The 14629-nt window shown below is 38.5% G+C and overlaps 1 protein-coding gene across 5 annotated transcripts in view; it reads right to left on the reverse strand.

Moving 5' to 3' along the window:
• myo9bl (myosin IXb-like) overlaps positions 1–14629 on the reverse strand; it is a 52652-nt gene that overhangs the window by 18055 nt on the left and 19968 nt on the right. For all 5 annotated transcript variants that reach the window (XM_088425461.1, XM_088425459.1, XM_088425462.1 and 2 more), the window contains exons 5-15: positions 5545–5639; positions 4058–4120; positions 3315–3414; positions 3057–3157; positions 2619–2748; positions 2455–2544; positions 2245–2361; positions 2036–2170; positions 1048–1169; positions 793–934; positions 506–701 (exon numbers count right to left, since the gene is read on the reverse strand). In XM_088425461.1, the coding sequence (XP_088281587.1) occupies positions 506–701; positions 793–934; positions 1048–1169; positions 2036–2170; positions 2245–2361; positions 2455–2544; positions 2619–2748; positions 3057–3157; positions 3315–3414; positions 4058–4120; positions 5545–5639 (1291 nt within the window). The remainder of the gene's footprint in view (positions 1–505; positions 702–792; positions 935–1047; positions 1170–2035; positions 2171–2244; positions 2362–2454; positions 2545–2618; positions 2749–3056; positions 3158–3314; positions 3415–4057; positions 4121–5544; positions 5640–14629) is intronic.

Below are 14629 nucleotides of genomic sequence, written 5' to 3' on the forward strand. Positions count from 1 at the left end.
ATCACATCTAGCTCAGAGGCTCCCAAGTTAAAGTGTCTTCCTAGTGTTTTAGAGACTGGTTTACAAGTCCAGTTTCCAATGCTTGGTGTATAAAGATTCTACTTTTACACTTCCACATCCTGTCTGCCTCTGGGTCGAAATTCTGTTCCTCACATGACAGGATAAGAGCCATGCAGCAGTTTTAGTTCTTCTAAACATGATTTAATCTCGTTAATCACATTTAAAATGTTCGTACGTCAGTGGGCTCCAATTGCAAACACCAGAATATTCCAGAGGATTGCATATTTTGAAAGAAATGTCAGAAATCTGCTAAAGCCTCACGTTTTTGGCCTTAATATTCTCTGTGCTGACCTGAAAGGCGTATTGTACAGCGGAGGAACCGCGCAGCATTAAAGCTTTGGGTATAAGCTGTTCAAAGGTCGACAAAAGGTAAATCATGTCATGCGCAATGTTTTTTGTTCTACAGGAATAAAAATGTTGCTTGATAGTAACACTGTTGATGTACCTGCAGTTTTGGCAGCCCATGCTCGACCAGCCTCATTGAAGGCAGCCATGCCTCTGATGGTTGCGCGTAAGATGCCCCATCGAAACATCGCCACGGGGTCCATGCCGATGAGCTGGCGCACATACGCTCGGTCGCTGCTCCGCAATAATGCCACAATGTCCGGACGCATATGATCTGTGTTTTTCTCGCGGAAATCCTGCAGCGAGCAAATATTAAAAATAAAAAAGATTACAAATCAAAAATCAATCTAATCGGAATGAATTGAGTCATTGGCACTGTGTTCTTACCTTGATTTGATATTTGACTTTGCCAGCAAAGTGTTGAATGACGAAAGCAGGCTCCATGACTGGTGTGGACAAAAAGTATTTATTCCCGTGATGCTGCTGCTTGAATTTGGCTAATAATGTCTCATCTGTGGCATGGGGGAAGCTGGACAACAAGTACAGAAAATAGTGAGGTGAGGAGGGACGTTAAATGAGGAAGAGGAACAAGTAGGTCACATGTTCAAATGTAACAAACAAAAGCAATGCTGTCTTCCTTACTTGCTCTCCTCATCCAGCAGGTAAAGCAGGCCAGTGGGCTTCTTGCTGATGAGATGGATACAACCCACATTGTCGATGTAGTCAATGTTATGCCAAGTGATTCCCTCTGCTTGGTACTCCTCCTGCAGAATACATCAATTCTATTTAACAGTACGTAAAGAAACAATTCTAAAGTTTTAAAATTAATTACTTAGTCATGAATCACAACAAAGCACATGAATTGAGTTGTGCATTTACCAGTCAAGATTTCAATTAGGACTGCCACTATCAAATATTTTGGTATGTGGAAATACTTCTGAAATTTCTATCGAACAATAGGGTAAAAATAAAAAAACTGATGTATGTTGTTTGGTTAAAGAGCAATTATGAATGCAGAAGACAATAAAACACATTATTATAAAATTTCACATGACTTTTTTTTAAAAAACTTAAATTTAAACTGTACATTGCAACAGACTACCATTTTTCTGAGTACAAGTCTATTTTTTTCCCCTCATTTTCAACCCCCAAATTAGGGGGGGGGGGGGGGGGCGTATAACCGCATCTGTGTTTGAATAACAATAATTCGAATGTTTTAGAAGAACATTGCAAAAATGTCAAGCGCCGCCTAACTGCCTCTTTGTAGTTGACAACGAGGCTTGACTTGTCCATTCAAGACAAACATGCAAGAGCATTTTAGACTTCCATAATGTTTTTTTTTTTTTTAAATCAGGTGATGGCAAAACCACAAGAAAGATTTTTACTGCTAAAACAGCATATTTTAGTAAACCTGGTTTGTTAAAAAAGTGCTCAGTAGGAACAACAAACTATCAGTTGAGTCATTTATGTGTATTAAATTGCCTTTGCTAGAGCTTCACGTTGGAAGAAAAGGAAAGAAAAAAAAACGCCTCAAGCATTGTTTTTTTGAATCGAGGTACTCAAATTACTCAATGCCTTTTTTTTACCTCAGGTTTCAACAACAAAAAAGCTGAAAAAACAGGTCACTCACCTGTTCCAGATTGAATATATGATTATTGAAATAATACTGCAGCTGCTCATTTGCATAGTTGATGCAAAACTGTTCAAAGCTGTTGGTCTCAAAATCCTCAAAGCCAAATATGTCCAGGACACCGATTGACAAACGCTACGGACCGCAAAACAAACAAGGTTAGGACTGCATCTTAGATTCTGAATTATTCAAGTGTTTTTTGATCTCACTGGGACAGATTCCTCCATGTCTCTCTTGTTGAGCAGCGCATGATTAATGCGCAGGACAATCCAGTCAAATAGGGCGCTGTATAACGATTTTGCCATCGAGTCCCTGGCCGTGATTGCCTGACGTGACAGAAAAAAAAAAAGATAGTAGTTGGTGGTTTATTGTGCCTTCAGGTCTCAATCCCAAACAAAGAAGATGGGAGCAGCAGATACCTCAGAATGACTATAGGGGAGGATCAGCTTGTCATTGACTGTCACTGTTTTCCTCTTGGTCAGCGCTTCAACCAGCAGTTCCTCTTTGACCTAAGGGAGACCACCATGTTTAAGGCACAGCTGACCAAACATGGTCTCATCCAGTAAAATAAACATGCGGTTACCTTCAGCAGGTCAGAGAGAGTGGCCAAGACCTCTGGCGGCCCCACCTCCAAACCCTCGTCTCGGCCTGTCGCCTTTCTCTGGTATGTCACGTTGCCGAGGTACAAAATGGCAGAAAGCACTGAAAAAATTCTACAATACAGATAGTTTGTATCAAACTGAAAGAAGTGGCATGTGTAATACTTGACCTTTAATACTTTATTCATTGTAGCTTTAATAGTTACAAACTAGAGAGAAAACAGCCAGTTTGTTCCTGTTTTTCTAGCTTTTGAGATTAAATGATTCAACAGACAAATTGTAGGGATTGATTTCTGTTTGTATTTCCTTTCAAATATTTGTACTGAGCATGTTTTGAGGAGTATTGATTATTTTCCTGAATCATAGGTCATTGAAGAAAAGCAGACTATGTAACTGCATGATAACAGTGATCATTCACTTACTGCTTCTTGGTAGCTGGAAGGAAGCCAACCATCTCCATGGCTTGCTGTAGTCTTTCAAAGTCATGATGCAGGTCCTCCTCATCTTCAATCTTAAAGTTTTGCTACAGAAAAAAGGGTTAATAAGAGAGTAAAAACAATAAGGAAAGAAGACAAACGTTGGATGACCAAATTAAAAAAAAAAAATCTTACAAGTTCAGGCAGTCAGTTACATGGGTACAACATAATTATATAGCTGTGATGAAATTCCTTTCTTCCTACCTGCTTGAGGTAGAAGTATTCTTCAGGTGGCAACAACTTGAACTCTTTCTTTTCCTCTTCAGAAGCACCCAACAACAGGTAGTAAAACACATGATAGTTTCTAAAACGCAATAAACTGTTGATTAGATTCATTTATTGCTTAATTCTAAATGACATATATGCTGAACATACTGTAGCTAATACATATGCTGAACATACTGTAGCTAATACAGAAAAGTTATACCTCGTGAATTGCATCCCTATCTGCTAAACTCTTTATATTATTGTGCTGAATTAAAAAAAGAAGACATTTGATTTCGTCTAGGAAAACTATGATTAATATTATTGCTTTCTAACATGAACAGTATCCAAATCAATAAGAAAAAGTGGTTTCTGCGATGACAATTGAACGATTAATAGACAAGAAAACTATTATCAGATTAATTGACAACTATTTTAATAATTAATTAATGTCCCGGTTTGGAAATCAGAAAAATAACTGCTTTTATTTTTAAATCAGATTAATCTTTTAAATCAACAAAAATATAGTGAGATTGATGAACAAAAATCATTAGTTGCAGCACTAAAACCTTGCACTGCAGAAATCTATGTCCAGCCCCGATTTAGATGCATTTAGTTTAACGGCCGAATTCTGACATCATACAAAGCGCCCAATGGATCCCTTGGGAAGCTTCCTGTGTTTACAAAGAGGCCGCAAAGGCCAGACAGAGGGAGGGAAAGAAATCGAGACTGCATGTCCTCACCTCTCGTTCTTCTCTCTGGAAACAAGACGAGACTTCTCCAGGAGATACTTCTCCACAACGGCACTGGAAGAGAAAGAGAGTGTGAAATAGTGTTGAGGAGGAAAAACAATGCACATGAATCACTTAACACTAAAGGTCATCGTGTGTGTATGTGTGCATTCAGGTCCTGTGAGAGTGGAGATGTGACACCAGATGGTTGAAACAATCAAATTGTGAACAAAGAATAGGGTCTAATGGAAGACACAACACACACGGGCGGGCTTCATTTATTTTATTGCATGGTGAGTGTGTGGCTCCAAAGAAGAGTGAAGGTATGCTTTCAGACCAGCTATTTTAAAAGCACTTCTATTTACTCAGCCAAAAGGCCAAAGGCCAAAAAGTTAACTTTACCAAAAGACTATACAAGCTAGATTTTTTTTTCTCCAAAAGACAGGCAAAATAAATCTGATGCCTCTCATCATGGCATACTAAAAATAGAAGTATGAGTTCAGACTTGGCGAAACGGATGCATATTTTGATTCAGCCATATTTGTGCCAAGGTAGAACGGTCTTGGACCAGTCAGAAAAAAAAAGTGTGGCGTAAGATGATCTCCTCTACGGACTGTTTGAATGGCCACTGGAGATGAAGAGATAGACAGGCTTCCTTTGTTACATGTCCAGATCCTCTGCTGTATAACGGAGGATCAGGGAAGCAGGGGGCGAAAAGCACATCTGCTTGCTCAGACAACCAATCACAGCTAAGCTTGCAAGAGTTACTTTGCTCTGCTCAAACCATTATTGCACTTCTAATACATGGTTTGTTAAAGCTAATTAGAAGTGACTGGCTTGTATAACTGTTTTTAGACATTGTCTTGAACAGCCCACCACAGATGAGGAAGTGACGTGTTCACCCAGTCTTTGACTGGGCTCCTAACCGGAGCCTGGAGGCTGAGAAAAAGGAAGTAACTGATAGTGGCTAAAAGTTTCTGCCCACATATGCACGCATAAGAGAAGAAAAATGCAAATGCCCATGCAAAGAAGAATTAGACCCAAAAATTGATGTAAATCAGTGGTTCTTAACGTTTTTCCAATAATGTACCCCGAGAATTTTTTTTCAAACAAGTAACCCCAAACCCCTGCAAATTTGGACCTGGGGAAGACTTAAAACAGTATACTTTTAGTGCCATCCATGCATGGCTTATTAAACTGTGGAGCCACATTTACAGTGGTATTCCAAGACATATTTTCTTAGAGCAACTATGTAAAATCATCTGTTTTATTTCTCTTATCTGCTGGGAAATTGCCTCACTAACGACAATACCAATCCATATAAAAGTCACTAACACAATTAAGCAATAGGTTGCTTGATGTTCAACTTAATTTGCTCTTAATTTAAAAAACAAAAAAGGTCATCAAACTGATCGAACCATTTACTGATCTAAATGACAAGTAACACGAAGATGCCACACAGCACAAAAATAGGCATCTGTGACTAATTATTTACTCACCCCCTCACCACTCCGGTTTCAAGGTAGTTAACCTGGATGAATTTACCAAAACGACTGGAGTTGTTATTATGGGCTGTCTTAGCGTTTCCAAAGGCCTGAAAAGAGGTAACAGAGAGAAAAAGAGTAAAGTTATTATAACATTCATGGAACACTGACGGATCAGTGGAAAACCCAACAAAGTCAAGTACAACTATAGTGTTTATAATGTTCTGAAGATAGACAAACTGTTACTGCACCCAAATCAAAACCTCATTGTAATTATACTCTACTGTGAGAAATTTAAAACCGTAACTGAAAACGTGACCAAACATTAAACCAAACATTAAATCAGGGCTAAAGAATGCTTCTGAGCGAGCAATCTGACGTTGACTCTGCACCGGTGAAACTAGTGACATTAAATCACCATGGCACCAAAGAAACCCTAGAATGCAGGGGTCATATCTTGTTTTTAAACAGCAGCTGAGACCACTGGCGAGGGTGGTATCATGTTCACGGCTGCGTTTGTCACAGGGGCTGAACATCGGTAAGTCAGTCTCTCTATCTGTCTCTTGCGAAATCTTATCACTCATTTGCACGTTCAGGTCAGTTATGATACATAAGTTGAACAGCAGCCAACATCTGCCAGTGTCAGACTGGTGTGCCACGAGCAGAGAAAGTCCAACCACCAGTCCTCACAGTGGGCCCCTCGTTTCTTACATTGATATGGAAACAGAACAGCTCACTCTGCCTCTCTCTCTCTTTTTTTTTTTTTTATTTAATGATGCTCACATGGTTACAGATACACACACACGTACAACAAAAGGCCACCGCAGGGGAAGTCGACTCTGTGCATGTTAAATAGGACCACATTGTATGCTCTGAAGCAGAAGCAGGCTGAATTTGTTACAGTGGTGTCTCTGGAGTCTATTGAGTAGACTGGTGACCTAATTCTGCTGCTTTAACCCTTGTGCAGCATTTTGACAATTTTTGGGTCATTTTCAACATCATGGGGGGATATCTACTAGCTCACCACAGATTGGAAATGCTACATCATCATCCAATCAACACGAATCCCAGGGCAATTATCGTGTCCTTTGATGATTCAAAAAATATAACTTTACTACTGTGGGGTTTTTTACAGGCTGTAATCGTTACTTTCAGCCCTGATTATTTTGCATCATCTAATAATCATCTTTGTAAATTCTTGCTATTTTCTTGTGTTAGTATCCATAAGTTATATATTTGTTGCGGGTTAGGAAAAGTATGTTTCAGATTTCCCACATTGTGTGGTCAGTGAATGCCTCGCTAGTGTAACGTTGAATGCGCTCAAAGCAGTTGTTTTTCCTTTTCCTCGCGACACAGCACAACAGTTAATTTTGCCATAAATACCAGATGTGGTGTACCATCTGTGTTGAACCAAGTTTATGATTGTGTGCATATGCCAAAAGACCACAATTAATAAATCACTCAAATGGAATACCTTTCTGTGTTCCCTAACCGGTGCACACAGCTTCATATTTTGCCACACTTCAATGAATTTGCTGGATACTTTATAACTTCACATGATCCTCTCCATTTTGGACTCGTGCGTTGGTTCAGTCTGCTCACTTCTTTTATTGAAATAATGCCGTAACAACCTCAGCTAACAAGGGCTGCTGTTAGCTGCAACAGGCACCTTCTGCTACACAGCCAATTGACATCTGCCCTCTACTGTATCTTGCCCTGTTACTGTAATTAGTATAAGCAAGAAAACAGCTGATAGAAAAAATGCACTTCTGTGCATGAAAACTCAGCTTATGTGGCTGACAGATTAATCTTTCTTGAATGGTGAAATAATTACAAAAAAAATCTTTAAATTACCATTTATAGGATGCACCCATACTCTTGGCCTTCATTTTGGGGTAAAAAGTGCATCTTATGTTTTGGGAATATGGTAAGACATTTGTAAACATCTGATGCAAAAATGATGAGACACTGGTTTGCAGTAACGCATCAGTTTGGCGAGTACATCAATCCTTCTCATCTGACATTGCTTAATTGTTGTTAAGTTGTTGTTGTTTTTCTCTACAAAAGTAAAAATTGGTTGATAAACAATAATTAGGAAAAAAAATTAAATTGTCATTGACTTAAACTAATTGATTAAATAATTGATTGAATAATTTATTCTAAAATTATTTGACCGTGACAGCCCCTACTCCTTATACATAATTTTTCAAAAACAGAGTTGTAATTTCCTGCAATAATCTGAGATAGCACAATAGCCACACGAGACCGATGTAGAAGTTGAAAGTTAAAGCCGGAAACTGGAGTGTGAAGTCTAACACAAAACCTATTTCTGTCGCCCAGTCACATGGAAAGTACTGTTGCCAAGCTGCACACTGATAGTGACAGCTAAACCATGGTTAGCTAGATTTTTTTTTTTTTTTTAGTAAGAGGCATTTCTTTATAAATGAAGCTGGTTGTTATACAGTATACTGGTTGCATTCCACATGAAGTAAAATACTATCACCCACATTTCACTTGAGAAACACTATGAGTCCTTTATCTCTCTTGTTTCTCGCTGCCTCTCACGGAGCTTTTCAGACTGACCTGCTCCAGCAACCTTACAGCCAAGTGCACAAAACCCTGGGAAAGCTCAGCAAAGTAGAGGCCTCTGCATTATGGAGTGAATACTAAACAAGTCACAGCATCATCATAGCAGACCAACATGCCTGTGAGGAGGAGATCTGATTGGCTCTGGGGCACAGCAGGTATGAGGAAGTCCATTGACAGATTGTTATAAACACGTCTTTGGAGAGATGCAGTAGTATTTGCATTCTGAACAAGATGGGGATTGCAGCGTTTGTGGACGAGAAAGCAGGAGGGAAGAATGAGAGTTTGAGAGAGACAGAACATTGACACAATATTTGTATGTGTAAGTTTTGGGTTGTCTGTGGTGATTTCTTTGTGGAAGCCAGATTCTTTGGTGCCAGATATCCAGTACATTTCCACTTGAGTGCAGCCAAAGTGGTGAGAATGAAGCCTCGCAACCCTATTGAGCCTCGCATAAAGTTCTTGGAATACAGACTAAAGGGAGTTCTTCCACAATTTGTCTTGCACAACAAGCAGCAGGGAAACAGAACCTTTGTAAAGTAATTAAAAGGTTCGATTAATCTGTGAATTTGTTAATTACTTGATGGATTGGATTTAAAATGTTTTAATTTCACCGCCAAAAAAAAGAACCTTTTTTAATTGACATTGCAAAAACATTTTTTCTATTATTTAGTTGAAGTTTGGTTTGTTACTTCAGAAAAATCGGCAAAAATGTTCGATTATTGTTCTCCTGAATAAAAGCAGATGTTTGCAAACGCTTTATTTCGACAACGAAATAGGAATATGACTGCCTTAATAAAGGATTAAAGAAATTTGAGAGTAGTATTCTGAACATTTGGACAATATTAAAACGATGAACAGATTATCAAAAATAATTCTTGCTTTTTTTTTTTTAAATCAATTCGCTGTCAATCAATAATAAATCAATCTAAAACCATGTTAACATCAGGGAACTATTTATTTCAAACATCAGTTAACTTTAAAAAGAGATTCTGCTGACCCTGGAAACACTGAATCATTTGTTTTTTTTTGTGAATGTGAAATTTTAATACATTTGTTATTCTAAAAATTGAAAAAAAAAAAAAAAAACCTAGAAAACTATAGGGTGCTATTTACCTTATTTTCATTTAACCTTTAAAGACATTTCGATGACCCTGGGTGCTCCCTGAACATTTTGTTGACATTTTGGAAAAGAAGATATGTTGTCTAAAATGCATTTATCTAAAAAAAGAAAAATCAAGATTATGCATTCTGAAATGTTGCTCAGTAAACATGTGCTTAAAGGCATTTAGACATAGTTAAGAGCTGCAGTTTGAACGTTTTTTTTTATTTTTTTATAATTGTGACACCAATATTGTTCCTTTTATTAAAAATGAAAAAAAGTATATGTCATTTGCCTCCTTGAATACTAATAATCGTGATCAGTACAGGCCCTGAAAACAAAACAAAACAACCTCTAAGTCGACATTTACTTTAACTGTAATATTGGCCTAAGATTAGCATTGCGTTGTTTTTTTTTTAGACCGTGGCAGAACGTGGGATATTATGCCTAAGACTGGGGGAGTCTTGTATCCTCTCAAGTGTGCCCTTAGCGGTCAAGCTTGATTTAACAGCTCCACGAGTGCTGTCAAGGTCGTGACACTCACACCTTTCTGCAGACCAGATTTGTTCACGGGAGACTCTGCATTGTCCAACTGTCACGGATTCCTCCATTCACAAAACAATGGCGATCTCTCATGGTTAAAACCAGGCCAAACCATGAGGTCACTCTTCTTCCCTTTAAGCCTCATTTGAATTGATAATCTCTTTAAATGCCTGTGTAACTTTACATGCAAGTACTGCGGTGCATAAACAAATGGTCAATCAAAGTAGGCATACTGGCGAATAGATATGGATACAATGCTAACTCTTAAAAATATATTTTGTTGGGGGTCATTTGATGCCAGCAGCGATTTAAAGCAACTGCATCGCCACACAGTTCCTCATTTTACGTTGGCCCGTGGCCACAGGGGCATTAATCTTGCTCAACACAAAACATCTTGAGATTATCTCAACCACTATCATCAGAATCACAACATCGGTAGAACTACAGAGTGTATAAATCAATTAAATAGTGGGAAAAGTTTTATCTGAGTCCAGGTTACAGAGACTCCACATGATATGAAGAGCTGCTTTAAAACTATCCAGCTGGAGCCAAATGTTACCACTTCAAGAAAGTCAAAGTACTTTTTTTTCTGAAACAAAGTAATCTAGCCTTTTTGCAAAAGGAGAAACAGAAAAAGCACAAATCTGTGAGGTAAGAGAAAAACAACACAATGGAGCACGGATTATAATCCATCCATAAACAAAAACATTTTACGTAGTTTCTTTGTGTTTCTAAATGAACCTTTAGCACTTCTACACACTCTTAACATAGTCATAGGCCACATACTGTATGCATGGTGTGAAATCATGAGTGGCATGACCACTGATAAGTGACTAGAGCTGAGCATTTTCTACAGAGAACAATGACTCTTATCAAGTTGTCCTTCGACAAAAAAATAGCCAAGTGCACACTGGATATTATAATAATTCTAACTATTTTCTGGCAACGTTTTCAAAGGATGTGAAATATTTTCTCGGCCATGTACCCTCCTAACCAGTGCAAAGCATTTTTGGATGAAAAAAAAAAAAAGACTTAAAACAGTGCACACGCTGTGGTACCTCAATATGTATGTTATTCCACAACTCCAAAGACTGCAAAGGAGTCACTAGAATTATTAAATAAGTTAGTTCATGTTCCAGTTAATTTGCTCTTAATTCGAAGAAGTTCTGTTCCTGGTCCTGGCATTGAAAAGCATTAAATTACATTTGCTGATCTGCAGAAACACTGTTACATCATCACATACAGACTTGAAGTCCCTTCATGTACTCCCTTTTGTTGGTTAAAATGATATAAAGGCTAGGCAATATGGCTTCCCCACAAGAAATCTCAATTTTAACTTATCATCCCGGAAAATTTTAATTGAAGTAGTAAACCCAACAAACAGCTATTTAAAAGTTTTATTTATTAAAAAATAAATTACGTGGGAAATACTTAAATGACAATGTACACTGATTTTAAATCGTGTGGCCAAGGCAGCAAACAAGCAGGAAAAACAGATATACATGTCAGATGTTATGGGTCTGGAAAAAATGTGAATTAAGTTTTCAAGCTCTCGTTTTGGTCCTTTTGTGGTGTATGTAGTGTTTTACCAGACTAGAGCCATTTCAAGCAGCTCCACCCATGTCTTGTTGGGCACCACATCAATCTTCAGCTTATGCTGTGGTCAGAGTACCACAAATAGGTCCTGAAGATGGCTGCAGCATGTTGCTACATGTAAGCTGTGGCTTACATGAAGCAACTCTGTTGCTACAAGAAACAGCTTGTTCTGCATGTCACGTCAATTCGAAATAGAGTGATTGCATTGTTTTTGTCGTTTTTGCGTGGGCACGGCTCTAGTGATGTGGCAGGTAAAGCTAAATAAAGCCAGTTGTCTCATTCTTGTTGTCAATGTCATAAAACCAGTCAGCGCAGATAGGAATAATAGGCTGCCACGGCAGTTTGTACAGTAACTCAGAGATAAACAATGGATCTGCAGACAGAATGGCCAGCTTCTCCTCTGCACTTCCTGAACCATACAACACAATACTCTGGTCTATCCACACCCCAGCAAGGGGGCCTAGCAAAAACCTAAGGAGAACTACTGCCCTAACTTCCCAAACTGTAGCTGCTTCCTGTTAAATAAGGTTCCGGATGATAGGAACTCCCGGTGAAGTTATGTCTGAGTCTTAATTCAGGGCTGTATAAAGCACGGCTAAATTTATAATGCAGTTTCTTGACTGTTAATCTTTACAGAGCAGCTAAACTGTCCTTTAAGTGTCAACCGATTCAGTGAAAAGAGGTAGGTCATAAATGTGCTTCAAAGGAGGAAAAAAAAAAACTCAGGAGACTCAACCGGTCGAACCATTTCAAAAAGATGTACAGTACTATTTATTGAGTATGTGTCATTTGTGAAGGAAGAACATTGAAGAGTTTTGACGAAATTATACTCATCCGAGGCTTGATGAGAAGTGTGTAAAAATACCGGTACTTCTTCATTGTACATAATGCACAAAAGATCTATCATATTACCCAGAATTGTCTATTAAAGGGAAGGATGTTAGTACACGGCATTTTTCTTGTCGATAATCATTTAGGTGTCGATTAATCGATTCGATCTGACACGTTTTAGAAAACCGCATCTAAAACAAAACAGAGACGAGGTGGTGCATGGCAGCAAAGTACTGCGGCTGCTTTACAAAGTGTTTTCAGGTTGAGGCCATTTAGTTCAGAAGCACAAATAATGATCTCATCTACTCAAAATGTGACGCTGGTCTGTTGATCTCCCCTTTTGCCACAGGGTAGACACACAGAATGCACATACGCAGAAACGCACGCACACACACACACATATCCTCTTTGCATTTTCAACCACTGTAATCGGATCAGTATCCAGTGCAAAAAAAGTGCAATCAGAATGGCTAGAGGTTCTTTTGTACCAGTAAACCTGCTGAAAGAAACTTTCTCTTTAAATCGCAACTCCAAGTTGTCATGAGATGGAAGCACTACTTGTGTAAAGAGAAACTGCAGGGAACATACTTTGAGGAGTTATTACTTCCTCTGTAAAGTGTCTTCAGGTTCATGTGAGCTGTGTTATTAGTTTGCCACAAAAGCGCTAGGTGGTGTCAGAGTAGATGTTTTTTCCACATAAAATAAATCTCTTCTTCAGATAGCATGTGGAGGGATGTCAAAAGCACTCTACTTCTGAATGAAATGCAACTTTTGATGTCGCATTGTTCACGAGCCAGGATGATTGACAAAACGGAATCCGATCCCTGCCTCTGGTACTGACGAGGCCAAAACAGCCCGATCCCGTCTCCTTGTCTCCCTCGACAACCACAGCTCTGGACAAGACTGAAACAAACTGCATTCTGGGAATGAACGAGAGCCACGCGTTTGCCAATGGGACCAGAACTCTGCTGATGGAGGGGAAAATTTCTCCATCAGACTGACGCACATGAAGGCACCAAGGCTAAACTTACTCGACTGCATCTTAAAGTCGCAGCACTTTTGCGAGTGCCTTTTGAGTGCTGAGTCAAGAAGGTCAAGGGACAAACGTCACGAAGCAAATAACGGATGGCTGACTTCTAAGTGACTGCAACTTTTACTTCTTTTCCTTCAATTCTACTGCAGTGCAATCCACTTAACTTAGTTTTACAGCTCTGTGCCTGAAGTTTTCTTTCAATTGTTTTGGACTTTGGCATTCCACACATGGCTTTTTCTGGATAAAAAGAGTATTTTTAGCCCTGTTACTGCGCAATATAAAACCGAAAATATGTGGCGATTTACTTTCAGATTAGCACTTAGAGCAGAGTACCACAATGCTGAAAACCACCCTGCTGAAATAGTCTTGAACTGAATATGCAAGCAGAGGAGAGAATGGGACCTTTGAGTTCCATCTGTCCTCAGGCATAACGCTTGATTCATGTTTATTTTTTTCTTTTATCTCCTGTGCTTCAAAAACAAACACTCATCCAAATCAATACATCCATTAACTGCACAGAATGCTGTTTGTAGCACAAAGTTCACAATACAGCAAAAAAAAGCAGTGTCATTGATGTAGCGTAAAAAAAAAAGATTTCTTTGTAGGAGGGAATAAATGTAAATGCTGAAACGTTTTCGATCATTAAGTCACAAGGATTCTGTTTCTTATTAGAATGAGAGGGAAAATTATCAAAATAAATCCTGCATATTCCTAGCCAAGTAGATTAAACTAAATAACAATACCAGGGCATTTATTGGCAGCCCGTCTACATAAAAACAGAGACAGATGTCTCCTCCTCATGTGAAGGGTTAACAGAGAAACTTTTTTTTTTTTTTTTTTTTGCAAGGGGCGACCATAATCTTTATGGTAAAGCATTTAATACAACACACCAATGATCATATGTCCATCCTGCCTGGAAAAGACATTTCCGTCTCTTTCATGGGGATTTCTAACCTCCACAACCACTAAAGCAAACATAATTATTCTACCATTGTATAATATAAAACACGAGTAGGTAGGTCTTATTCCTGCTAGCCTGCAATACAAGTAAGTGTGACTCTTTTGAGAAAGCATCCTCTTTGACACTATGTGAATAAGACTAAGACACTTTCTATATAATAAAAACCCCATCTGTAACGCAACTGATGAGGCAAACAGATGAGTAAATCTGGCCTGAAGACAGGCAATTCTACCTGGTTACCCAGCACAACCATATTTCATTCTTTCTCTACATTCTCTCTAGGTTTAGGGGAAAAAAGTCGACCAAGATCGGCAAGTCAACTTTAAAAATATAAATTACATAAATAAATAAATACAAATATATATTTATTATGTATAATTTTGAGAAAGCAGTCAAGCACGAAACATGCCCGGTCTGTTTGTCAAGAAGATGCAGCAGCAACATAAGA

Source organism: Hippichthys cyanospilos, chromosome 10 (genome assembly GCF_059441005.1).
Source record: "Hippichthys cyanospilos isolate Australia breed blue-spotted pipefish chromosome 10, RoL_Hcya_1.0, whole genome shotgun sequence".
In the NCBI taxonomy this organism is placed as follows: domain Eukaryota; kingdom Metazoa; phylum Chordata; class Actinopteri; order Syngnathiformes; family Syngnathidae; genus Hippichthys; species Hippichthys cyanospilos.